Here is a 26,107-nt window from a genome sequence, read left to right as displayed (position 1 = left end):
TTAACTCTGCAAATTGAGAGACCAGAGTTCATTTGAAATGATTTTTTTATCGCACGTTTTCATGTCTTCTGATATAGGTCAAGTTTTATAACTCATTTCAGGCTCAATACTTCTTCTACCACAACGATTTCCCGCTACATTTTTTTTTATATATTCACTAGCATAATCGTATTGGTAGGTAATCAATGATTCCAACGCATCTATTCTATACATAAGACTCCTATTGGCAGCTATCGAGGGTAGTTTTTCATATGTTTGTATCGAACTATTATAATTATTGTTACAATAAGTTAGCCATAAGGCGCCGTCCATGGTGGGAACGTTCGGCGGAGCGTTGAGCGGCTCGCGCAACTCAAACGTATAACCGTGTAAACGTATAACCAAAAAAGACTTTGTCTACGAACATTTTCACACACGGTTATACGTTTGAGTTGCGCGCCGCTCAACGCGCCTACGCTGGACGGGGCCTAACAGTCAAAATTGTCTATCTCGCTCTAAAATTTAGCACAGCCAGGAGAGGTGCTGTTAAAACATAGCAAGTAAAACGAGGTAGTGGGCCATCCGGGGTGAAGTGGGTCGGTGACATCTGACCACACAAAAATGGTTCGTGTAACACCACGGTTGCGATAAATAAAATAAAAATATTGTCTATAGTTGTGATACACCCCTGTTACAGGCGGGCTTCTCCCGGTGTAAAATAATCATTTAGTAGCTATAAGTCGAAACGTAACCCTGACCTCTAGAAACGGCTTCATAAAACATCTAATCTGATTCCTTGCTCAACCACGTAAGTATTTTTTAATCATAAGTAAAGGCCTTCGTCCGGTGTGTGAAAATCGCATATTGGGCGGAGGTGTAATTAAGATAAATTTAATTTAATTTAAAAAGTATAAATGATGATGGATGAAAGCGATAATTTTAAGACTAAATATAAGTATTCAAATATAATAAATTTTGCCGCGCATTGTGCGTGAAATCCTCGCGCGCCGGCGCCAGGGTCAGGCTCGTGATTCGCCGAATCAAAGATCATGCGATCAAGATTTGGCCAATCACTAGTCCCTTTTACTAATGGCGTGGGTACGCGAAGTTTAAAAAAATAAATAAATTAGTAAGCGTCCTTTGTAAACCGTGTACGGACCTGCGTAACTAATTGTAAAAAACAAAATATGTAATGGACTATAAAGTAACGTTGTCCAACCAAATATTAAAATATATAACGCTAAGACCGCACGAGAAAGACGTGTTTTATTTAATTTTACCAACATATTATATAAATCCGTTTAATTTCTTTTTTTTTTGTGAATCCGGGGTTCGATGGACACCTGAGCTAGCCGCTGGAACCCCGGGTATCTCAGTTGGTTGCCAGTACAGACCTACAAACTTATCTGTAGAATGGCCAAAAATTGTACTACAAACTACCATCGGACGCCATTTTGAAAATTTCATTCGAATGCCATATTTTGTCCAGTTACGAGTCTTGATTGGGTATTTTGCGACATTGGCTCCCCCATCCCATTCTTCAGATAAGTTTGTAAGTCCGTATACTGCTCTATATTCCGTTGAAAACGTCACATCCGAGTGTCAAGTTAGTGTCTAGTGATCTTTTGCCGCAAATAATTTTAAGACGCAACTTCTCATGGCACATTTTATAACTTTACTATTGCACAGCTAAAATGTGATAACACTAGATAGGTATCCCATGTTCGTTTCATTTATGTAGAATTTTACTATTAACATATTGGTATAGTTAGATTAGGCGAGTTGTTTGTAGTTTTTTAATATTTTTTTTTGTGAGCCATACAAATTCATATCAGGAGGTGAAGTGGACCACTTTTTCCCAAGATGCCCAGAATATTTATAAAACACGAATTAATGGCCCCCACTACTGCCGACATTCTCAGAATAGGTTAGATGGTTAGAAGATGCTCTGGAAAAGAAAAAAAAGGAATATCAGTCAAGCGAATTTCACAAGAATACAAGATTCCACGGACATTGCAGCGACGACTTAAAGGTATAGGTAAATCATTCTACAATGGCACCATAGGCGATTCGCGCGTGTATTGAATTGCTTGCGACAATGCCTGTTTCAATGCTAGCAAACAATACCACTACAACTGCAAGCCACATTTGTCGCACCCATGGTGCCACTGTAAAACGATTTACCTTATACCCACACTAAAAATATGGTGGACAGCCAATCTTGTCATGTGACGAAGGAGAAAACATAGTGAAGGGTTTTCTTTCCTGTGCGGAATGGGGGTTTCCTTTTAGCAGGATACCTATTAAAAATCTTTATAATCTGAAATTTTTGAGAAAAACTGTTGGAAAAATGGTGTATTTTGCATATCCTAAAATTGAGGACATTGATGACATTACAGAAGATAGGTACCTACCTAGAATTATTTTTTAATTGAGAACTCCAGCATCATTAAGGGCGGACGTGCTCAGCGTGGGTCAAAATGGAGCTTTTTTTCTATTTTAAAAGCATGATCCTGGACATACCTTAAACGTTGTAGATAATCTATTTGTATAATTTTGAAGCCTTATTATACTTTATATTTATTTTAAACATTTGATGACTGCATAAAGTATTTTTATTACATAAAATAGTATTATTTTAAACCCCTCGCTCTAATGTTTTAGAATATAGTCATATTTCGGTACATAACTGTGCAGTTGTGTTAAGATTTTTTACATTTATTAATTTTTAAACGTATTTATAAAACCATTAGTATAATTTATGACGAGATAATTTTAGTAAAATATTTACGATAAAAAATTATATTGATAATCTCTGTGATCCCAAATTTGACAAGAATTAGGCATTTTATTATTCAAAAAATGGGCAAGATTAACACATTTGAAGATAATTCTAAAGATACTAATTATAAGCTGTCTTTGAACATTCAAGTGTGATAAACATCCTACGAATAATGATTGCTTTATAATAATTATTGACCTAAGAATAAGGTAGTGTTTTTTCGAAATACGCCATTTCTTTTGGCATTCCCCAGTGGTTAGGCTACAACATACGGCCGTAGCCATAAATTGACAAACTAAAATTGAAGTAGGGAGTAAGATCATGTTAACGCGCGTGTTTGAACATGTACCTAACCGAAAAAAAAATCTTTTTTTTTAAACGGTAGGTACATGTTCAAACACGCGCGTTAACATCATTTCATCATGGTTTGAAAATGCAATAAAAGTTCCATTTTGACCTACGCTGAGCATGTCCCCCCTTAAGAAGGGATAGATTTGTTTTCCAAAAACTGGAAAATACCATCTCCAATGTGCATTAATTGGAACCACAATTAATTAATTACTTAAGATAATTAATGACAATTTGGCACTAAATTTGACTTAATAAATATTTTTTGTATGAATAAAAAAGTGATTTTGTTTATGTAATTCTAAAAATCATGATTTATTCTAAATTTGACTCCAGAAAAGAGTATTTTGTATGATGTAAATGGGAAAAATTGGTAGTATACGTCCTAACTGAACTTTTAAATATGCAATATCTATATTATTTTAAGCTTAGTAAAAGAGGTGACAATTCTAGAAGGCATTGCCATTTTTCATAAACAATCTACCTGCAGGGTCTTATGAGAGCCTGATACATATTTTTTTAAATATGCAATATCTATATTATTTTAAGCTTAGTAAAATAGGTGACAATTCTAGATGGTACTTATTGCCATTTTTCTTAAAAAATCTATCCACAGGGTATTATAAGAGCCTAATACATTTTTTTTAATATCGTCGTTGATTCTACAATACCTGTACAAAACCATATTGTCCAGGAGACAAATAAAACTGTTTTAAAAAATCAATGTACGCGCATTAGAAGTTATATTTCTTTGGCGTAACAAAACAAAAACAAAACTTGCGATGACTTAGATTCTTCGACTAGCTCTTAATTATCTTGTTAAATTACACACTCAAGAAAAAAGACCGCTTATTGGAACGCCTTTGGTTTATTTATATACACTTTAACTTATTTAATTCGCTGCCTAGGTAATGGAACAATTCTAAGCTATAATATTATACTGTATAATCGTCATAATTGCATTATCATACTGTGGCGTAAAGGTAGTGCGTTCGGCTGATAACCAAAAAATCGGTGGTTCGAATCCAATCGAGTGCATTTATTTGTGTGAAAAAATAAATTATGTGTACATGTCACACGCCAAAAATACACTCTGATCTGATTTTCCAAACGTGCCTAAAAAAGTATAACTTTAGAAATACCTTTTAAAGGTTTTTCGTAAATTTAGAGGCTATAAGTATTTTTATAAAACTTGGTTTTTACGTGGTGAAGTGAATTGGTTTTGAAATTATAAGAGGTGGACCACTTCACCACAGAATGCGGATGAAGTGGGCCAGTTTTTAATCAACCATAACTAGCGCCCCCAAGCGACGCTCAATCTGCCTACCCCCACGGGACGTCACTGGCGGTAGGTAACTCTTTCTATTGCTTGAGTTTTTTTATATGTCTTGTTTTAAAGGCACTCAGATTACCACTATCCATGTGGACCACTGCACGCATCTTAGAAGTCCACACGTAGATAATATACGAGTCCACAAGGACTACTTCATGGTCATGCACTATGACTGACTTACACAGTAGAAATAGTACACAGGGCCGTTATCTGCTAAAATTTCTGGATATCTATTTTCCACAATTTCAAAAGGCCTCGACATGGTAGAATTTGTCATAGATGGGGCACCAACTGCTTCATTGCCTCGATTTTACAAGGACTCGAATTGGTCGACATCATAGCTTACTACTTCATTGTCCTTGTTTCCCAAGTTAGGGAGTGAGGAGTTGGATCCTTGACTACTTCCCGTGATTCCACTATTTCGTGTATACTTGCTACCTATCGTCTCAGGTAGACAAATCATAAAATAGCTGTGTATTCATATTATGCAGGTGAAACAGAGGTTCATGCACGGCAAATACCATGTTACAGAGGTAGGCCATCGTGACTGCATCTATACTATACCTACTATTGTTTCAACAAAACCAATCACAAAAGTGCATCTCTCTAATAATGTCACACTATAATCCGCTATTTAATGTGCTTCATACGTCAGCGGCTTGGGAGTCAATATTATTTCTGAGTTCCTTTAAGTCAATATAGATTATAAAACAATAAATTAACGCATGAAGGATTGTGATGACCAAAAGCAAAATCTAATTGCTAATCACTGCCAAGCTATTGAGGCCATCCATAGACTGAAACCGTATGCGGTTTAGAGCTGTCATACTAAACATATGATTTGTTTATGGAAATAAATTTTCACAAAGTATATTACAAGCATCTGATGTATCCGTTTATGTTTATACCATACACTTAGTGAAAATATATTTTCATGAACAGAAATCATAAGTTTAGTATGGCACACGGCTCTAAACCACATACGGTTTCAATCTAAAAATTAGTTTCCTGACTTCATAGTTTCAAAAAAGGAAAGGAACATTTTTGTTAAACTCAAGGTAATTTTTTCCAGTTCATGTTTACTACAGAACAGGACAATATTATTAATTACATTCTAATTTGTACTCTTGAAACTGAAACTTCAAACAGTTCTGGTTGAAACCTACAAATATAATATATGATATTATCATAGGTATAAAAAGTTATTATATAAGTTCTCCGCATGGATATGGCCAAGACACAGCAGCAAAAATCGAGGCATAAAGTGAGGACCGTGTCAACATATTACTAATTCCAAATATGCTCTACTATGATCCATTTGGAATCAAGTACTGCGTTGATGCGGCAGTCTGCCTCAATTTTCAATACTGGCACGACCCTTTCGAGTTTTGAAATAAAATAAAATATCCTTAACACATTAAAGTAGAACATCGTAAGTACTCGAACAAAGATTTCAATTTGATGCAACCAGACTCCACTCAATGACTACCACTATATAACTGTATCCATAGACTAATATACTTGACCATATCTTTAAATATATTAGCGTTGTTTCAAACAGTTTCGGTCAATTCAAATGATAGTAATCAAAGGGTACCTGTCAAATCAAACCCTTGGTAATTTCCCGAAAATATGTTAGGAAAAATAAAAAATATTTATAGATTTAATAAATTTTATTTTCATTCACGCAAATGCGAATCCGTTGACATGAGATGAGCTTTACGAAGTCCAGTCAGTGGGATTACCTCCCCAGTGAGTGGCAGCAGGTGGGGGGTTAGCGGATACCGCGGCCCACTCATCCTGAGTGGCTACCGGTGGTACAGCGGGATCTCCAGCAGGAGCAGGAGCACCTCCAGCAGCGGCGACACCTTCCTCGGTCCAGTTAGCCTGGGCATCGCCCTCAGCCCATGTCTCCTCAACGGCAACAGGTGCAGCGACCTCAGCCTTGGGTGGTGCAACCAACTCCTTGGCCTGCTGGTCTTCCTTCTCAGACTCATCGGGGTCACGGTAGAAGAAGAGGTCCACCACTACCTCCCAACGTCCTTCACGTGGGATAGATCCACGAAGGCGCAGAACCTCACGGGCCAACATCCACCACATCAGACCAGCCGAATGGGATGACTTGGTGTTGCATGGAATAGCAATGTCGACGAAACGCAGAGGCGCATCAGTATTGCAGAAAGCGATGACAGGAATGTTGACGTATGACGCCTCCGTAACGGGCTGGTGGTCTGTGCGGGGATCTGTCACGATGAGCAGACGAGGCTCCCGGAAAGCTGCTTGGATCTGAAACCCAAATATTTTCCTACGTCAAATATATAAGCTCTCATAACTACACATGTTTTATGGGTATCAGTTGCGTCAGAATAAAATTATTCTTTGTTTTAATCACAAATGATTCAGTGGTTCCTTAGAATTATTCATCATCCCGAATTTGGCATGTAAATCAGCAATTTGAATGAACCTGCGGCCATGCCTACTACAAGAACAGGGAAGAGTGACCATTGCCAGCAAGCATCAATTTTGCCATATATTGTGGCCAGTAAAACCACATAAGTCAAAAAAAACATTTTTCAAGAGTGTTTTTTGTGAATATCTGGTTTTTTTTTCAAGAAAGCTTTGCTATTCAATTAATTTTTTTTTCAGTTTATAGTTATTTTATATGTAATGAATTCATAAGTATGAAATATTTAAAATAAAGTAAAAAGCTGACTTATGTGTATAGACATGAGTTTTTTTTCTTGTTTGGCCGACTCATGTGATCATGGCCAAAACTTCAAATAAAACCATAATATTGAGAAAACATTTGATTTTTATCAAATACCAGATTTATTGAATATAACTTTATATTACAAAGAGGAACGTAATCTTATTATTTTTAAAAACGAAATTTATACAAATGAAACACCAAAAAATACATAATCATTGAAAACTAAATATAATTAATATTTCTTCTAGTTTACATGTTTCCGCTAAATCTGAATATCAGGTATGTTCCTGGAGGGCAGTTGGTGATAAAAGTCATGAAAGATAGTTGTAATTAGCAGCAATAGAGATATAAGGTCATTCTTTTTCTCTTAGCTAATAGGTGTGATAAAAGTCATGAAAGATAGTTGTAATTAGCAGCAATAGAGATATAAGGTCATTCTTTTTCTCTTAGCTAATAGGTGAAGGAGCGTTGGTGACCCGAGGAAAAGTTAGATCATGTTTCCATCCTTTCTGGAATACCTCGCAGTCTTAAACAGTGTTTTGAAAGATTCTTCTGCTTCTAGGCTTGGTTTGAAATAAACAATTATGAATTTTTTTGTATGTCAGCCAATGAGCATTGTGCCACTAAATGGGTTGCCAGATTCGTCTTTCTTTCTCAGCACAAGTGGGCCTTTCAACAACCTGGAAAATTCTAAAAAGCCAGATTGTATCATTTCAATGACTTCAAATCTATTTCCGCACGATCTGACTAGCTGAAACCAATCGTAACTAATAATTTTCTTTTTCTTCTGTTCAATCAGCATGGTCCGAACTTCCGAAGTCTGTGAAATTACTCCCTGTAGTATCGAATAGATTCATGATTCTCAGTTTCCGATTTGTACATATCGAACATTTTTTTCTGGTTAAATGTGATGGCAAGAATTTTTTGTCATAAACACGGTGAGTTAGTGGCTTTCATAAGATGGAAATTTATTAATGTGTTCAGAAACTTTCATCAAATCTTCATCGCTCCATTTATTTGAAAGGATGTGCTGACTCATTGTCAGTGGTTTGTGTGCCACCTACAGTAGCTCGTTTTTTTATGGCGACAAGATCAACAAAACTGCCTGTTTCACCAAACGTTTTTAGAAAACAACCCTTGCATACTTTAATTTTACTACCTTCAATATCCAACGAATAATTATAAGACTTTAACCTAAATTTTTCCTTACTGGGATCTTGAAATCTAGGTCGGTGAACGGCTGTATTTTGAATGGAAATTAATGACGATATGTAAGCACTCCTTTTGTCATGCTGTGTAAGATTCCAATATTCTTCAAAAAGCTTGATGCGATGACTTTCCATGATTCGATCTTGGCACAACATTCTGCATTTAGATAAAGGGTGTTGAATGCGTTTTCTAATTAACTTCCCAACCTTTGAATGGTATTCTTTGCCACTGTTTCTTTTGCATTTTCTTTCTTCACGTATACTTCTAGTGTCTTTTTTTGATGATTGCGGAGACTCTTGTGAAACTATTACTTGAATTTCATTATGTTCCGAACCTGGTTCTGTCGTGTCAGTTTTAATATGGCATGGAGGAATATGTAACGGGTCAATGACAGAGTAATCAGAGCTTAAGTCATATACTGTACTTTCATTTTGGGCGTACAAATAATTAAGTTCATGTGTTGAAGCCAAACATTGAAGATTCTGGCTCGATGTATCCGAATTAATGTCATTTCGGCAGTTATTGATACGGTTAGTATCACTAGAGGTTAAAGGTTGATCTTGATCCAAAAACTCATATGCGGAGTCAAATGGCAACGTTTTTGCTTGTGCTGAAATACAAAAATCACATTAATATGTTGTTAACGTTAAAAAATGAAACTTAATTTCAAATTGTATACTTTGTGAAATCAAAAGCCTATACCTATGTACTCCCAATAAAATAATGTTTATGAAAAAATAGCATTTGTCAAAAGTGTGGTAAACTTACCTTGCGACCATGTCAATGTTGTTTTATCGGATAATGAAGTATTTTTTTTTGATCTTTTGACATTATTTTGTATACAAGTATAACGTATTAATCAGTTTAAATAGTTGACACGCCTTTGATGAGTTCAGAACATCAATATTATACTCAAACTAAATGAACTCTCAAACGGCGACTAACACCAGAAGTCATCTGTTGTTGCCACTTAACACTAATAAGTCAGACTTATGTGTTTTTACATCCCGTTTTTCAGAGGGCAATAACTTGTGATTGTGTTCATTTATATTAAACACCATACTAACAGCATTTGACTTTTGTGTTTATACACAAGTGTGCACTCATTGTGCATCACTGACATAGAATCAGTAAAAAAAAACCAAAAAGTGAATTTTTCGACATATGTGGTTTTACACCCCAGCCATATATCAAGCATTCATCCAAAAAGGGAGAAAAAATCAGCTAATACCATATGGTCAAATGAAGGGCTAACTCATTTTCCAATGTCACTGGTTCTCATTTAATATGTGGGGGTGAGTTTAAACTAAATGCCAATGGCAAAGTTTTACTTGTGATTTGAAATAGTTCATTGAGAAAATAGTTGTTCGCAGACGTGTTTACCGTGTATTATTAAAAAAAAAAATATTCAAATTATCAATCCGATTGAACGCCAATGTTGTGTTGCAAAAATGGTACGCACTCCACTACGTATTCAGCCTAGGTTCACCACCCATTTCAGTATGAATTCAGTTGGATATTTTAGATGGACGAAATGGGAAAATAACCTGATTGGTGAAGGCACCAGGGGTGAAGCGACCAGCAATGGGTGTAGCACCGGTGTACGAGCTGTACTTGAGCACGGCCCTCTGGCCGAAGGATCGCGAAGAGATGGCGAACACTTCAGCGGGGTGCTCGATGGCGGCGATGGCTCTGGCCGCCAGCAGAAGCTTCTCCCACGTCTTGCGGATGTTGATCACATGGGCGCCGTCTGACCGACGCTTGTATACGTACTGCTCCATCTGAAATGGTAATTAAGTATTAACTGACGTCCCTTATTAATGTGGACAGAAGGATCGGTGACAAACGAGATCGTCAGTTGGGAGAATCATAATTCATCAAAGGTCATCAGACTTTTGGAAACGGAATTGATTAATCATCATGTTGATCTGTATTATTTTAATCGACAGTATTGTAAATACAAAAAAACTTAAAAATCTAAAGTTCATATTTTGAAATACATGTAGAAACAAAATGAACGTATGTCAGACCAATTAGGCCAGGGGGGGGCAAACTTTTTGGATGGAGGGCCAAATTCAAGAATTAAAAATGAGCGGCGGGCCGCAAGTAAAATACCATTTTTAGATATACACTATTTATTATCACGAAAAATAAACATTACAAAAAATTAATGAGAAGAATGAAACTGATGTACATTTTTTAACATTTTTTTAAATTCAGGTGTTAATTTTGTAGTTGATATTCTCAAAGCTGCTTCTAAATGGGATGGGCATCGGAGATATTTGATCGTAAAGAATTTTTATTGAGGTTCATGATCGAAAATTTTTGTTCACATATATAGGTTGATCCAAAAATAACGAACATTTTTCTTTCACAATCTTTAAGTTGGTCGAAATTGTCTGAATTAAGGGCATTGTAAAATTTGGAGATTTATTCACAACGATGCAATTCTCTTAAATCAGTGTCACACTGCAGATCAATAATCTCAAGTTGTAGCTCTGTCGGCACACTATCAATATCTATTGAAATCGATGTTCAACGTAGAAAATAGTGGTTACATAGTGTGAGACGAGACGCAAGGAAGACGTACTGAGATAATACATTTACGAAACAAGAAATTCTTCAAATTTTAATATATTGTCAATATTTTTTAAAAAATATATAAAAAAAGTTATTCGTAATCAGAAGTACAATTAATGATGGCGGGCCACATGCGGCCCGCGGGCCGCAGTTTGCCCCCCCCTGAATTAGGCAATTAAAAACTATTAATTAATATGCATTTGTATTCCATGAATAAGATAACTCGACCAGTCGATGACAAAAGTAATCGCAATGGCAAATTTTAAATAATAAAACAAAACCTATCGCAGCATAACCTAACCTAAAAATTGATATTGTATAAGGTTTTAGTTTTATAAGGTAATTTTATAGTACTCTATATCGTTTTTGTGGTTAATGTGTTTCGAGACCAAAAACCAAACCAAACCAAAACCTACTTATTTTTGAGTTAGTTAGGATTTGATTTGGTTTTGTTTTTGGTTCTGGATCACACAGACAATTTCAAGTACGGAGGGTCCTCATTATCCGAGCATTCATTGTTAAGAGTCCCGTCCCCACAGTTACGAATTTGCAGAAGAATGCAAGAAAAACTAGGTATATACTAGACATGCGTCGTTCTCGAACGAACGTATCTTTTAAAACTAATCTTTAGCCAGCGAACAAATCGGTCCCGTGTCACCTGGCGCTTATGTCGTTCGAGGCGAACGAGATTTGCGAGAGTGCTCGCCAGCTCGCGCAGTATAGGAATAAACGTGCATACGAAGGACACGCTGCCAGGCGAACTGAATGTCGTTCCGTTGAACTAGAGCGCGCGCGCAGTATAGGAAGAAACGTGGGTGCGAAGGACACGCTGCCAGACGAACTGAATTTGTCGTTCCGTTGAACTAGAGTTGCGAGCGCAGTATAGGAATAAACGTGGGTGCGAAGGACACGCTGCCAGACGAACTGAATTTGTCGTTCCGTTGAACTAGAGTGCGCGCGCAGTATAGGAAGAAACGTGGGTGCGAAGGACACGCTGCCAGACGAACTGAATATTTCGTTCCGTTGAACTAGAGTGCGCGCGCAGTATAGGAAGAAACGTGGGTGCAAAGGATACGCTGCCCGGCGAACGGAATATCTCGTTCGAGGCGAACGAGATACGCGAGAGTGCGCGCGCAGTATAGGAAGAAATAGTAACTATACATTTTATTACGGCAACAAAAGACACAATTGACCTAATTAGTCCGAACAAATCACTATCCGTAATTGAGCTATTCGGTCGGAGTCCTCATTAAGTGACTCATTTCCCATATCTAGTATATACACACTAGCGCAGTCAACCATCTCCTTCAATCACACACTCTTACGCTATTTCTGTCTAGCGCAAGTCAAATTCTTTTCTAATGTCACAATTAAACCCATTTACTAAATAATTGTGGTCCCCGTTTAAAGCAGATTCACTTTGAGAGGTGTTTTTTGGTGCCAATTGTCCTCGGATAACGACGGCCCCCTGTAATAAATTACTAATTTTAGGTACCAATGGTGACCGCCATATTTGCTTCAGTCATCGATAGGTAGATTTATCTTGTTTGACATTGTATAAATTACCTGACATACATTCATTGTGATTCCAAAAATAAATGTCCAATTTCATGCCACTTTTAATATTGACTATCGTATATTCACCAAAAATGCCAATGAGTTTTATAATTACCTGGAAATTAACGTTTTCGGAGCCAAGGTGAGTGGTAGCCACCAGCATTTTGGTGACGTCATCCTCGCGCAAGGCCAATACATCCAGTCCTCCCGACATTGTTGCGTTCACAATGAGTTACGATGCAAACCTGAAAACAATTTTTTAAATTAGAACACTCGTCCTGTGGAGTGACACCAGTAATGCAACTAATACTTTCTGGTTATGGTCATGTATTACACGTTGGCTTTCACAATAACCTAAGTCAGATGAATGAAACTGGTGACTGGTCACATGATGCCCACCACTGCAAAGTGTGTGTTTCAACGAGCAATCAGAGAGCACCGACATTTACCACGCTTTGGGCCACTGTGAAGAGGCACAGCCTTTGATTTATAATCCGTTAAAATTAGTGTAAAAATATTGTTCTGTATAGAAAACATTTCCGAAAAATGTATTACGTACATGTTGATTATGGGGCCCAAATTAGTTAAAATAGTATTAAACGGTCGCTACAGAGGATATAAAGATAAATACTGGCATTCTGAATTGTAAAGCCGGGATTAATGTGAAAAATCCAACGTCCCGGCGAAGCGAAATCATGGTAAATGACAGCAAATGTCAAACGTGATAAACATAACAAAACCATTTCTAAGTTAACCATATTCCCACAGTTTAGTTGCAGAAGTTGAATCAAAAGCCAGCCGTATACATTAGGTACGATTCACGTGGTTGTTCATCACATAAACATGTTATTTTATCGCATAACTCACATTCCGGCACGACATATGCCATTTTAGGTTATGTGTGGACTCGTTCATGTCTCCGTGGCAATCTACGTATATCAATCTAAAATACATTATGCAAACCACTAATCGATTGCAATATATACGAGAAAACGATCAACACTTTTATGGGAAGGATGGATTAAATATATTTTTACTGATAATACTCACGCGTGTAAATGCCACTGGGAGTGGAACAAAAATGAACGATTCGACGATATTTCCTGTTTACCAAGTGATACCAACTTTGAACTTTATAGTTTTAACAATTACCAACATAACAATTTTTGATTTAGTTCACAGTATTACTTAATTTGCGAACAATTTCATGACATATTACTTTTTCAACCACAATTAATTTAATTTAATACTTACACTAAAATTATACCAATTGTACCAATAGTATCAAGAACTTTTTAAATCGTCTTCACTCTATTATGTATCTAAATCCAAATATGAAAACAACGCTAACAAAAAATTATAGTAACAGTTTATTCGTCCGTTGGTCAGTAACTAAAAAGGCATGCACACATCAGAGTACTTTTGGCTCAAAATTGAGTTTTTATCGTATTTTCAAACCATGATCCTGGACACTCCTTAAACGTTGTAGATAATCTATTTATATAATTTTGAAGCCTTATTATCCTTTATAGTTATTTTAAACATTTAATGACTGCATAAAGTATTTTTGATACATAAAATAGTATTCTTTTAAAACCTCTCGCTCTAATGTTTTAGAATATAGTCATATTTCGGTACATAACTGTGCAGTGGTGTTAAGATTTTTTACGTTTATTAATTTTTAAACGCATTTATAAAACCATTAGTATAATTTATTACGAGATAATTTTTGTAAAATATTCACGATAAAAAATTATATTGATAATCTCTGTGATCCCAAATTTGACAAGAATTAGGCATTTTATTACTCAAAAAATCGCCAAGATTAACACAATTGAAGATGATTCTAAAGATATTTATTATAAGCTATGTCTTTGATCATTCAAGTGTGATAAACATCTTATGAATAATGATTGCTTTATAATAATTATTGACCTAAGAATAAGATAGTGTTTTTTTGAAATACGCCATTTCTTTTGTCATTCCCCAGTGGTTAAGCTACAACGTACGGCCGTAGCCATAAATTGACAAACTATAATTAAAGTAGGGAGTCAAATGATATTGACGCGCGTGTTTGAACATGTACCGTTTAAAAAAAAATAAAAAAAAAATCGGTTAGGTACATGTTCAAACACGCGCGTTAATATAATTTTACTCCCTACTTTAATTATAGTTTTTAAATTTATGGCTACGGCCGTATGTTGTAGCTTAACCACTGGGGAATGCCAAAAGTAATGGCGTATTTAAAAAAAACACTACCTTATTCTTAGGTCAATAATTATTATAAAGCAATCATTATTCATGATGTTCATCACACTTGAATGGTCAAAGACATAGCTTATAATAAATATCTTTAGAATCATCTTCAAATGTGTTAATCTTGCCGATTTTTTGAATAATAAAATGCCTAATTCTTGTCAAATTTGGGATCACAGAGATTATCAATTTAATTTTTTATCGTGAATATTTTACAAAAATTATCTCGCAATAAATTATACTAATGGTTTTATAAATGCGTTTAAAAATTAATAAACGTAAAAAATCTTAACACCACTGCACAGTTATATACCGAAATATGACTATATTCTAAAACATTAGAGCGAGAGGTTTAAAAGAATACTATTGAATGTAACAAAAATACTGTATGCAGTCATCAAATGTTTAAAATAACTATAAAGGATAATAAGGCTTCAAAATTATATAAGTAGATTATCTACAACGTTTAAGGAGTGTCCAGGATCAAGGTTTGAAAATACAATAAAAACTCAATTTTGACCTTCGACGAGCATGTCCCCTCTTAAGATCAACAAATTTGACAATTTAAATTTCACATATTTTATGCTGACGCCCCATTGGCAAGCCGAAAGTCTGGGTTTGTCAATGCACTACTACTGACTAACGGACACTACTAATGCACGAATAAAAAAATCTGACTGTCAATAGGTTGTGATAAATCTCTCATTTTCTAATAAGTAAATTACCAAATGAAAGAGTTTTTTTCTAAAGAATTTACGTACTTACCTAGTGGTAGTGGTTTACGGATGAATTTTGGCAACTCGACGAGTAAAATCGCGAGTGGAGAACTACAAGGTTCTAAGTGTTTGTACTTGATGAAACAAAAGTAATAATGAGGCAGCTTAAAATACTACTTCATTGTTGGGTTTGTTTTCTCAAGGACGAATACTTAGAACCTTGTAGTATTAGGCTCGCGAAATAATATCAAACATGTTTGAAAACCAACGAACGTCTGCAGATTTGGGGTGCTGGAGCACCCGTGGACGTGAAAAAAAGTTCGAAGACTGTAAATCGTCCGACTTGCGTGTCAATGGAACACAGGCATTACAACCAACAAACTCGTCTGTCTGTATAAAATTTCACATGTAAAATGTACCTAATCAAAAGCAATGTATATAGTTCTTCATATTTTTTAAAGATTCGTTCAGGAATAAAATGCACGCTTAGGTTTTTTTTTAATTCAACAATCCAATTTTTTCGAAGGACCTAAAATAGCTTTACCTTTGTTTGTTTGATGCGTAGCGGATTTTAAACATTTTTGAGAGTCGATTTTTTTATTGCCGTCGAATGTCGATATTTTACTGTCGGATAACGCGAAAGACCAACCTCTTCGGAACCCAAAGAGATTGGCCAAAGTCTTCAATCTCTTTGTCGGAACCATATTATTTTTACAGAAAATTCATGTCAAAATGGCAGCACTAAAAGTAGTAAAAAAAAATTGATCAATAATTACCTATGTAAGTTATTATCTATGGTAATGGTCAAACTGTCAAGTCAAAAAAAGTTGAGGTTATAATTCAAAGCCCATTTGACGAATGTTTCTGTGTATTTCAGTGTTGCCAACCGTACTATAATTATAGTATTTGTACTATAATTTTGGTCCGCGTACTGTGTACGACAGGGGTTCCCAACCCCGTGCCCGCGGGCACCATGGCGCCCGCGGAACGATTCGTATGTGCCCGCCACTATTCGACAGAGACAGAATTTTCACGCTAGCCTGACACGCAGAAAACCCGAAGTGAACGTACGCCACGAACTGAGCCGATGAACGCCGAAGCACGTGAAAGTAGTCACGTGCTCGTATCGTCCCGATTGCTTCGGCGATCATCGGCACAAGGAGTGATGTGCAAATAGCATTCCCCGCCTGGAACCGCGTTGTTGTCATTGTGATTGCGATTGCTGCCCCGTTCGGGTTGCGACAGTTAGCTAGGAGACATCTTCGTCTGACGAAACACGAATTAGGAGTTTTATATTCCTTCTATATAGTTCTAAAATGAGTGGACCGAGTAAAAGACAACGAACCTATAATTTTAACACTGACTGGGAGGAATCATATTGTTTCTTTAATGTGAAAAATAAATGCGTCTGTTTGTTGTAGTATTGCAGTGCCGAAAACACATAATGTTGAACGACACTTTCAGACAATTCATGCCACTTTTGATGTGAATTATCCACTTAAATCTGAAGTAAGAAAGAAAAAAATATGTCAACTAAAATCAAGTCTAACTGCACAACAGACTGTTTTCACTAGATATGTGGAAAATTCTAAAAAGGCCACCATTGCTTCTTTCAAAATTTCTCACATGCTCGCAAAAATGAAAAAACCTTCATTGATGGTGAATTGTTGAAAAAACTATTTTTGACTGGTGCCTATTGTTTGTTTAATGGATTTTCTAACAAACGTGAGATTGTCTCAGCAATACAAGACTTACAGTAAGTTGTCAAATAACACCGTCACAAGAAGAATACATGCAATTTCAGTTAAAGACTGCCTTGGAAATATGTGACTGGTTCTCGCTACAATTTGACGAGTCAACAGATATGTCAGACACCGCACAGTTAGCAGTTATAGTGAGAATGGTATTTAGTAACTTCACAGTAAAAGAGGATATGTTGCAAATATTACCTATGAAAGGACAGACAAGGGGTGAGGATATTTATAATACATTCAGAACATACGCCAAGTCAATAAATATGCCTTTGCACAAGCTGTCTGCGATAACCACCGATGGGGCACCAGCAATGGTAGGTAAAAACAAAGGATTTATTGCCCTCTGCAAGAAGGATGAGTCATTTTCAAACTCTATGTCCTACCACTGTATTATCCACCAGGAAGCTCTGTGTTGTAAAATATTGCCATTTGAACACGTTATGAAAATAGTTACAAAAATAATCAATCCTTAGAAGATACTGAAGATAAAAAACATGATCTTATTCTGCATACTGAAGTACGTTGGCTCAGTAAAGGAAAGGTTCTTAAAAGATTTGTGAGTTTAATTGAAGAAATAAATACATTTATAAACGATAAAAAGGAAAATTATGATGAACTAGCTGACTCTCGCTGGCTGATTGATTTGGGATTTCTCGCAGACATCATGGAAACATTGAATTCTTTAAATTTGGAGTTGCAGGGGAAAGACAAAAACATAGCTGAAATGATAAGCTCTGTAAAGTCATTTAAAGCTAAATTGGATTTGTTGATATCACATCTGCAGATCAATTCTCTCGTGCATTTCCCACATATGAATAAAATGCTAGGTAACAATGAATTAAACGGGTCATTATTTATTAAGCATCTTCAAATGTTAAAAAAACAATTTGAATAGAGATTTTTGCAGTTTACAGATATTGAGCCAATTGTTTCCTTCTGTATCAATCCTTTTACTTGCCAAATAAATGTAATGGAAATGGCCGCATGTATTGCAGATTTTGTTCAAGGTAAGACAGAAGAACTAGAGTTAGAAATTTTGGAGCTTAAGAATGATATTTTGCTTAAATCCTTAATATCAGAGGACTTCTGGAATACAGTGGACAGAGAAAAGTTCCCATTTTTGAAAAAAGCGGCATATAAAATTGAATCATTTTTCGGTTCGACATATTTATGCGAATCATTGTTTTCAAACATGAACTTAATAAAATCAAGATATACATCTCGACTCACAGGTGAGCATCTTTATGATTGTTTGCTAACAGGATTATCGTCATACTCTCCTAATTATGAGGCACTGGCCAATGATATGCAATGCCAAAGATCACATTGAGATATTGATATTCTTTTTTTTTATAAAATGTTTTCTTTGTATTTGTGTTTTTTGTTTACGTTTTGTAAATACATTTCTCTGTCTGTATGCAATTTGAACAATAGTTTGATTATTTTGAAACATTTTTGTTTATTATTTATTAATAAATTATGAATAGAAGAAAATAAATTATGGGAAAATGAGAAGTTATGGAAGGAGTTTGTCGATTAAAAATAGGTGGTGCTCGCCACCCTACCGATATTTTAGAATGTGCTCTAGAGTACGAAAAGGTTGGGAGCCCCTGGTGTACGATATAAAATAGGTATAGTACGCCCAAAATACTATAATTTAATATAAAAGTACTATCATTTCGCATTTGCCATTTCGCAATCGAGACGTCTTCGAAAATTTGGAAAACTGCGGCTCGCGGCGAAATATTTTTCCTAAAAAAAACGAGCCGACTATGAAAAATGGGGAACCTGCGGCCCGCGGCAAAATATTTTTCCTAAAATAAACGAGCCGACTATGAAAAATTGGGAACTTGCGGCCCGCGGTGAAATATTTACACATTCCACTAAATTCTCCTTTTTTTCTGAGAAACAAAAAACCTATACATTTTCAACAGATGACAACGCGTACTATTATTTTTTATCCCCAAATACTATAATTTTGGAGGCTCTGTACTATAATTCCACTTTCAATATATGGCAACACTGGTGTATTTAGACATTGCACCAGTGATGCCAACCGTACTATAATTATAGTACAATACTATAATTTTAATTCTGCGAAAAATTTAAAATACTATAATTTTACGCCAAATATATTTTTTTTTTTTTTTTTTTTTCCTACCTTTTCTTCTAACTGAAACCTTGTGAGGTCTGAGAGGCAGACCTCGGTTTCCTGACTATTATTTCTAGGGTTGGGTCTTGTAAGTACATTAATGCCCTTTCCCGCATGTAATATAGCTAAGTATTGAGCTGTTGAATTTACATTTACCTTCGCTTTTCAAACAAGTCTTTCGAGGGAAAACAGTTAAGAAAAACCCTCTTCCGAATATTGTCCTTATGGGTCCAACAAACAAAAAGTTCATCCTTTAGCGGGATGTTCGGCTTGAGATTATGATCTTGTGTGGATCATTTTATAACATCAAAGATGTTCGCCCAGTCCCTAGGGGGTATACCCCGTTTTCTGTTTTCCACAAGTTTAGCTCTCACCTGGGCTTTGAGCCCGAGTCTCATTCTGATGTACATTCTAAAGCTACCTAGTTTAACTCTTAGGGCTTCCAAACATTCTTTTACCTCTACCGCTAGACCCTGGAAGGGATCCGGCGGGGTCAGAGTACTGCCGGCCGCATCCGCTGTGGAAGAGGTACCTGTAATTGAGTGAGGAGGGGGTGGATCATCAGGATTTGGAGAGTCAGGGGGCATCATCTTATGACGGAGCCTAGCTTCCTTGCGCTTGTGCTTAAAATTTTGAATTTTGTTGGCAAATAGTGTAGGTTTCTTATGAGGCCCTTCTGTCAGTCTATTCAAGAAGGTCTCTCTGTATTTAGTTATGGTTTCGGCAATGTCGATTCCATCGTGTTTAGCATTGATGCGTTTGATGCTATGGTGAGGCTTGAGTTCGTAGACGATTCGAAGGCATCTGTTCTCTATTGTTTGCAGCATCTTTAAATTGGATTTGGTGATGTCAGTAGTCCAAATTGGGGATGCATACAGCATGGTTGGTTTAATAGAAAAATGTTCCTGTACTATATATTTTTTAGAAATACTATATTTTTTAGAAATACTATATTTTTTACGCCTTTGTACTATAATCAGCATAGAAAAATATGGCAACACTGCATTGCACACTATGTTGGATTATTATCGTCTACAAGCAATAAGAAATGCTGGTAGTCTGGTACGTCTATGACCAGCTGGACCTATTCTCTCAATAATATCAGATTCAGAACATCCTAGGTCCCCAGTTTTTTTCCTACATTAGACGACGTGGATGTCTGGTGACTGGAGAGTCTCGGTTGACAGGGTTATCTCGTGAACTATCCTAATATCAACAGTTATAGCTTTGACAGTCAAGCCATGCTCTCATAATTTGTTCACCATATTGATTGAAAAGACCTGGGAGTAAATATGGAATGAATACATTTAGAAGTGTCTCGGAGAATTTGCATTGCACAGTGATGATGCTGTAGATAACCTTTTATAACTTTTTTAGACTGGCAATAGAGATGAAGAGTAGAAAACATATTCTACAAGACCGATGGCAAGTGGCAACGAACAAGAAACGAATTACTGTTATTACTATTATATACAATCAAATATAAAGATATTGAGTATTAAAACGATTATTCTAAAGTGGTGACCCCGACGTGATGTAAAGTAATAAGAAACGATGTACAGACCGAACGTAGTATACCGAATATGAAGATTACCGAACGACCCACGGTTAGTAAAAGAAAAATAAGATGGTACATCCTACAAGTGAGCACGGTATCACTAAAAATTCCACCTTTTTGGCCCAATAATGCGTAAAATAGGTTCACGCGGGTCACGGATAAGACTGCGAAATTTTATGCGGTCCTAGCACCAGCGTTGCCATGTCTACTGAAATTTCAGTAGATCTACTGATATTTTTGGAAATATACTGAATCTACTGATATTTTCTGAAATCTACTGATATTTCTCCATTTCACAAAATTCCCACCAGCCGGGAAAAAAATTAGCCATCTTTGAAAACTTGGGAATCTGCGGCCCGCGGCGAAATTTTTCTCCTAAAAAAACGAGCCGACCATGAAAAATAGGGAACCTGCGGCCCGCGACGAAATATTTTTCCTAAAAAAAACAAGCCGACTATGAAAATCTGGGAACCTGCGGCCTGCGGCGAATTTTTTTTCCTAAAACAGAAATCTACTGATATTTTGTCGAATCTACTGAATTATTTTTACAGATTCTACTGAAATTAAAAATTTTGACTTGGCAACACTGCCTAGCACAATGCGAAGAGCGAACATACAAGGTGGTTAGCGACATTGCTGCGGACCCACCTGCGGTCGCCCCGTACACTGCATTCAGAAAGAGGTTGATTGAGCATTTCACCGAATCTTAGCAGTCCCAATTACGGAAGATCACGCGGATGGAGTTGGGTGACCAAAAGCCATCTGAATTTTTATGTCGGATGCAGACTATCACAGGCAAGGACCAAGAAAGTCGATTCATATGGAGTTTGTGGCTGCAAAAGCTCTCGGCAAACATACAAGAGGTCCTGACAACCAGCGGCGAGGAACCTATTGAGAAGATGGCTGCCTTCAATTATTATTACTGTTTTTGCTATTATATACAATCAAATCTAAGGACATTGCACAATAGAATGATTATTCTAAAATACCAAACCCAACCTAACGATGTATCGAAATATCAAACTTTAAATTAACAATTAATTATTGCATCGAAAGGTATCTAAGGTATCTCCCCCAACAGAAAAAGGTATTTAATATAATTTCCTACATGGGATAAACTGTTTCCGCCAACTCCACAAATTTAATATTAAGATCACTCTTACCATTCTGATTTCTGGATTGTCTTTTTATACACGATGCAATGCGAAGTCACTTGTAGCTAATTTCATATCTGGACCATTGGTCATTTTGTTTGCTTCAATTTCATACATTTGGAAGGAGGTTCACAACATCTTTGGCTCGGACTGATTAGTTCATTTGTTCAGTACCTATATAGGCAGGATTGCTGCACTTGTTTAATGGAATTTCTGGAATATGGTAATGTTTTTCGTTTATGAGTGCTCATACATTTTATAGAAGAATATTTTAGGTAAAATACATTGTTTACTGACTTTGAAACAAAGATTTTTTTCTCATTTCTGTATTCATGAAATTGAAAATGTTTATTATTAGTAAACCTTCATATCAATATTTAGCAATGAATGATGAACACTCTCAACAATGCCATGGTTAGTTTAATAATTCAATTAAATATGAATTCTTTTTTAATTTCGCCTTAGGTCATCGAACAACTAAATTTAAGCTACAAGCATGAAATCGTTATTGATACATGGCTCATCCGATCTGTTAATTTACAGAGCATAATTTTCCTCTTTGGTGTGACAAGCACTTAATTATGGAAGGGGTTTCCCCAACTTCGTTGATTCTAAACCATTTCAAAACTATATGATATTCGGTAACACTATACAGCTCTATAAAATCGTAGTTAAGATATAACTGTTATGTGCCATTCAAATTCTGTAACTGTTAGTGAGTCAGCCAGTCGAATTCGACCGGCTGAAATAATGAGTTCATTGTTTCTTTTACATGTTAAATCTTGTTCATTTCTTAAGTTTGTTGCATCATCTTTATTGTTCCCTTCTAGTAGTATTCCAATATATAAAACACTCTTCAGTCGGACTTCCAACAGAAAACACATATTGTACCTAGTAATATTCAACCTTATATTAGTATACCAGTAATAATATGTTATGTGATTTTGTGTTATTAACCGGAAATAAAGGACAACCAACCCATAACATAACGACGCTGTAGGATTGGTTTCCCGAATAGACCAAATGTTCAGGAGACGAAAAACAAATTTCATAATCCTATATTTAAAAACATGGAGATATTTAAATTATTTTTACAGCATATGAATGATGTATTCATTACTATTACAAAGTAAATTAAAGGAAGGGATGGTTCTCGTCCAATTAGATACAAAAAAACATTCTGCATTAAGAGGTTGATTTCGACAAAAACGGATATTCGGGAAACCAATCCTATAGCGACGATAATGGTTCTAGATCAGGGGTGGCCAAACCGTGGCGCATTGGATGATGACAAGTGGTGCATTGCATCTTTGCGCCTACTTATTCTTTTGAAGTAGGCGCCATAACTGATACTTCATATTTTCAACACCTGAGTGCTCTCAGTTCAACTCATACAGCATTCTTACTCATTAGTTTGTCCCATTTTTTCGACAGTTTACAATTGTAGGATGTGAATAGTGTGTGTGTAGTGTGAGCATGAGTGAGACGCGGTCGCGGTATGACAGTCAGTTTTGAGTAAGCTGTCGTGCGTTTGAAGCGAAGTTTTTGCGAGAGCGTTTTATTGAGTGTACTAGCGTGGTTTTTGTATTGAGAGTGATTGAAAGACAGATTCAAGAATATATATATAATATGTATTCATGTTATCCATCAAAAAGAAGCGCAGAAAGTGATAGTAAGCGTGAATTTAATGAACAGTGGGAAAATGAATTGTTATTTATAGCTAGTTCATCAGGAAAACCGTTTTGCATTGTTTGTGAAAGTACTCTTTCACATAATAGAAGACATGATCTTAATAGACACTATAAAACAAAGCATCAGACTAACATAGAAGAAAAAATGAAGCTTGTTCTCGAGTCTGAGTTACGAAATGAATATGTGACTAAGAAATCAGAAGAAAAAATATATTTGCTCAAGTAAGTTGTGAAGACTTGGCGATGACAGAAGCGTCATATGAAATTGCATTAGCATTGGCGAAAAAAAGAAACCCTTTTCTGACGGAGAAGAAATTGTTAAGCCTTGTCTCCAAATATTTGTACGCCATCTTGGTGATAAAGGTATTGAAAGGAAAGCTGACGAAATTGCTATATCAAGGCAGACAGTTACGAGACGTATCAAGGAACTCTCTCAGTATGTATCTCAGCAACTGGAAGACCTTGTCCATTCTTGTACTTTATTTTCTCTGGCTTTGGATGAATCAACGGACATATATTATGTGATGTTGCCTAGTTAAACATTTTTATTAGAGGAATTGATGATAATTTTAATGTCTTTGAAGAACTTGCCAGTATGGAGTCATTGCATGGTATAACAACATATTACAGACTAGAGATGGGAAAACTGGTCGATTTTGAAGACTAAGTGTACTTACTACCAATATAAAAAAATACTTAGTATATAAACTTGTTCCAAAATACTTACTAGTATTTGGAATACTATATAGAGCGTCTGGCGTGCGTATGCGACAAAAGTTTCATACTCAACTGAAACTAAAACCAACTCCATATTATTAACATTTTGAAATACGTATCGGCTCAGGGAACTCAGACTGTGTATCGGCTTCAATATAATCGCTAAAAATACGCTGAGCTCCGCTTGTCGAAAAGTCCTATGTATTATAAAATTTTAAGTTTATGAGTTGTTTTTATGTTAGGTTACAATATTATTGTTAACAAAAATGAATAACAGTGATTTTTTTTAAATTTTTAACATGTTTTGAGCGGTATATAACAAGTCTAAACCTGTGCGTCATCTTACCACTGTCGTGCGACAAAAAATTTATGACCTATTATTCTTACATTCGAACGCAATAGACTAATAAATTAAAATATACCTATATTCAAGTGCTATTTCGTTCGTGCGCATTTAATGTCAATAGTGTTGAAAGTCTACCAACTGGCGAGTGCACAGAACAGCGACTCGCTATGATATCATCACAAGTTTTTTGGAATAAGTTTATTGGGCCACAAATACCTAGTATGGGTAGTTTCATCCGAAACTTGAGTGCACAAACTGGTGACAGTATTTCCAACTCACCTCTATTAGACATATTTGAAAAAGTAAAAGTATGCCTAGAAAATCTAAAATTAGATCATAGCAAATTCATCAGTGTGTGTACTGACGGAGCGCCGTCAATGGCTCTACAACTTTGCTTGAAATTTTTTTAAATCACCCTATACTCAAATATCACTACATTATACACCAGAGGCACTGTGGAAAAACTTTAAATATGCACAATGTTATGTTACCGGTTGTGAAATGTGTGAATAAAATTAGAGCAAGAGCATTACACAAATGAGAATTCAGAGAATACTGTGAATTGTTAGATTTGGAATATGGTGAACTTGTCCTTCATTGTGAGGTGGGCTAGCTTTCTAGAGGACGGGTTCTGAGTAGAATTTGGAAATTGAAAAATGCTTTAAAACTACACTTAGCTTAGTTAATATAATAAAATGACGATTTGAGTCAATTTTCACACTTGAAACAGCAGAATGAATGTGCTGCGGATAATAGCAATTTGATCAAATATATTGAAAAAATCAAGATATTGCAAGGGTCATTTGAAAGTCGTTTTCATGATTTTGCTAAAGAAGAAAACTGCATGCACGCATTTATAAATCCATTTTCACTTAGTGAACAAAATTTAATGCAGATGCCTAGTAACATGCCAATGGAACTGATTGATTTTAAAACAAATTCATTATTGAAAATGAAATTTGACATAATTAATTTCTGACATTCATTGCCCTGTGAACATTTCCCAGAGCTAAGAAAATTTTCAAAAAGTTATATGTCGCTTTGAATCGACATACAGATGTGAACAAGCACTTTCATACATGAAATTGATTAAAAGCAAAACAAGGTTGCGAATAACTGATTCAAGTTTGAAGAATTCTCTGCTGCTCTCAGTAACAAATTTAACACCAAACATTGAAAGACTAGCGAAATCCAAACGCTCATAAGCTCTGTGCTCCATCCCGCTCAGAGCTCTCTCTCTCTCTCATCACACTTAACAACTGTGG

At 35.9% G+C, this 26,107-nt stretch overlaps 1 protein-coding gene and 1 long non-coding RNA gene across 3 annotated transcripts; one reads left to right on the top strand and one right to left on the bottom strand.

Annotated features, from left to right (window-relative positions):
- Positions 1-6,096: 6,096 nt before the first annotated feature.
- Positions 6,097-13,614, bottom strand: sta (stubarista 40S ribosomal protein SA). Of its 2 annotated transcripts, none has more exons than XM_085949599.1 (4): positions 13,366-13,614; positions 12,614-12,743; positions 9,909-10,142; positions 6,097-6,728 (listed from the first exon to the last, which is right to left on the bottom strand). In XM_085949599.1, the coding sequence occupies exons 2-4, from the start codon at positions 12,710-12,712 to the stop codon at positions 6,162-6,164; spliced, it is 900 nt and encodes a 299-aa protein (XP_085805725.1). In that variant the 5' UTR covers positions 12,713-12,743; positions 13,366-13,614; the 3' UTR covers positions 6,097-6,161. The 2 variants fall into 2 exon arrangements, with proteins under 2 accessions (XP_085805725.1, XP_085805724.1); XM_085949598.1 differs by having other exon boundaries at positions 13,549-13,614.
- On the top strand, positions 7,940-13,709 carry LOC147069920 (uncharacterized). The gene is made up of 3 exons (XR_015070966.1): positions 7,940-10,398; positions 11,113-11,514; positions 12,217-13,709. It is a non-coding gene; the product is annotated as an uncharacterized LOC147069920 (long non-coding RNA).
- The last annotated feature ends 12,398 nt before the right edge of the window (positions 13,710-26,107 follow it).

Source organism: Rhyacophila brunnea, unplaced genomic scaffold (assembly GCF_057557595.1).
Source record: "Rhyacophila brunnea isolate RB1 unplaced genomic scaffold, BYU_Rbru_1.0 scaffold_22, whole genome shotgun sequence".
NCBI lineage: Eukaryota > Metazoa > Arthropoda > Insecta > Trichoptera > Rhyacophilidae > Rhyacophila > Rhyacophila brunnea.
The sequence above is the reverse complement of the archived record's forward strand: the minus strand, read 5'-3'. Positions and strand labels throughout refer to the sequence as shown.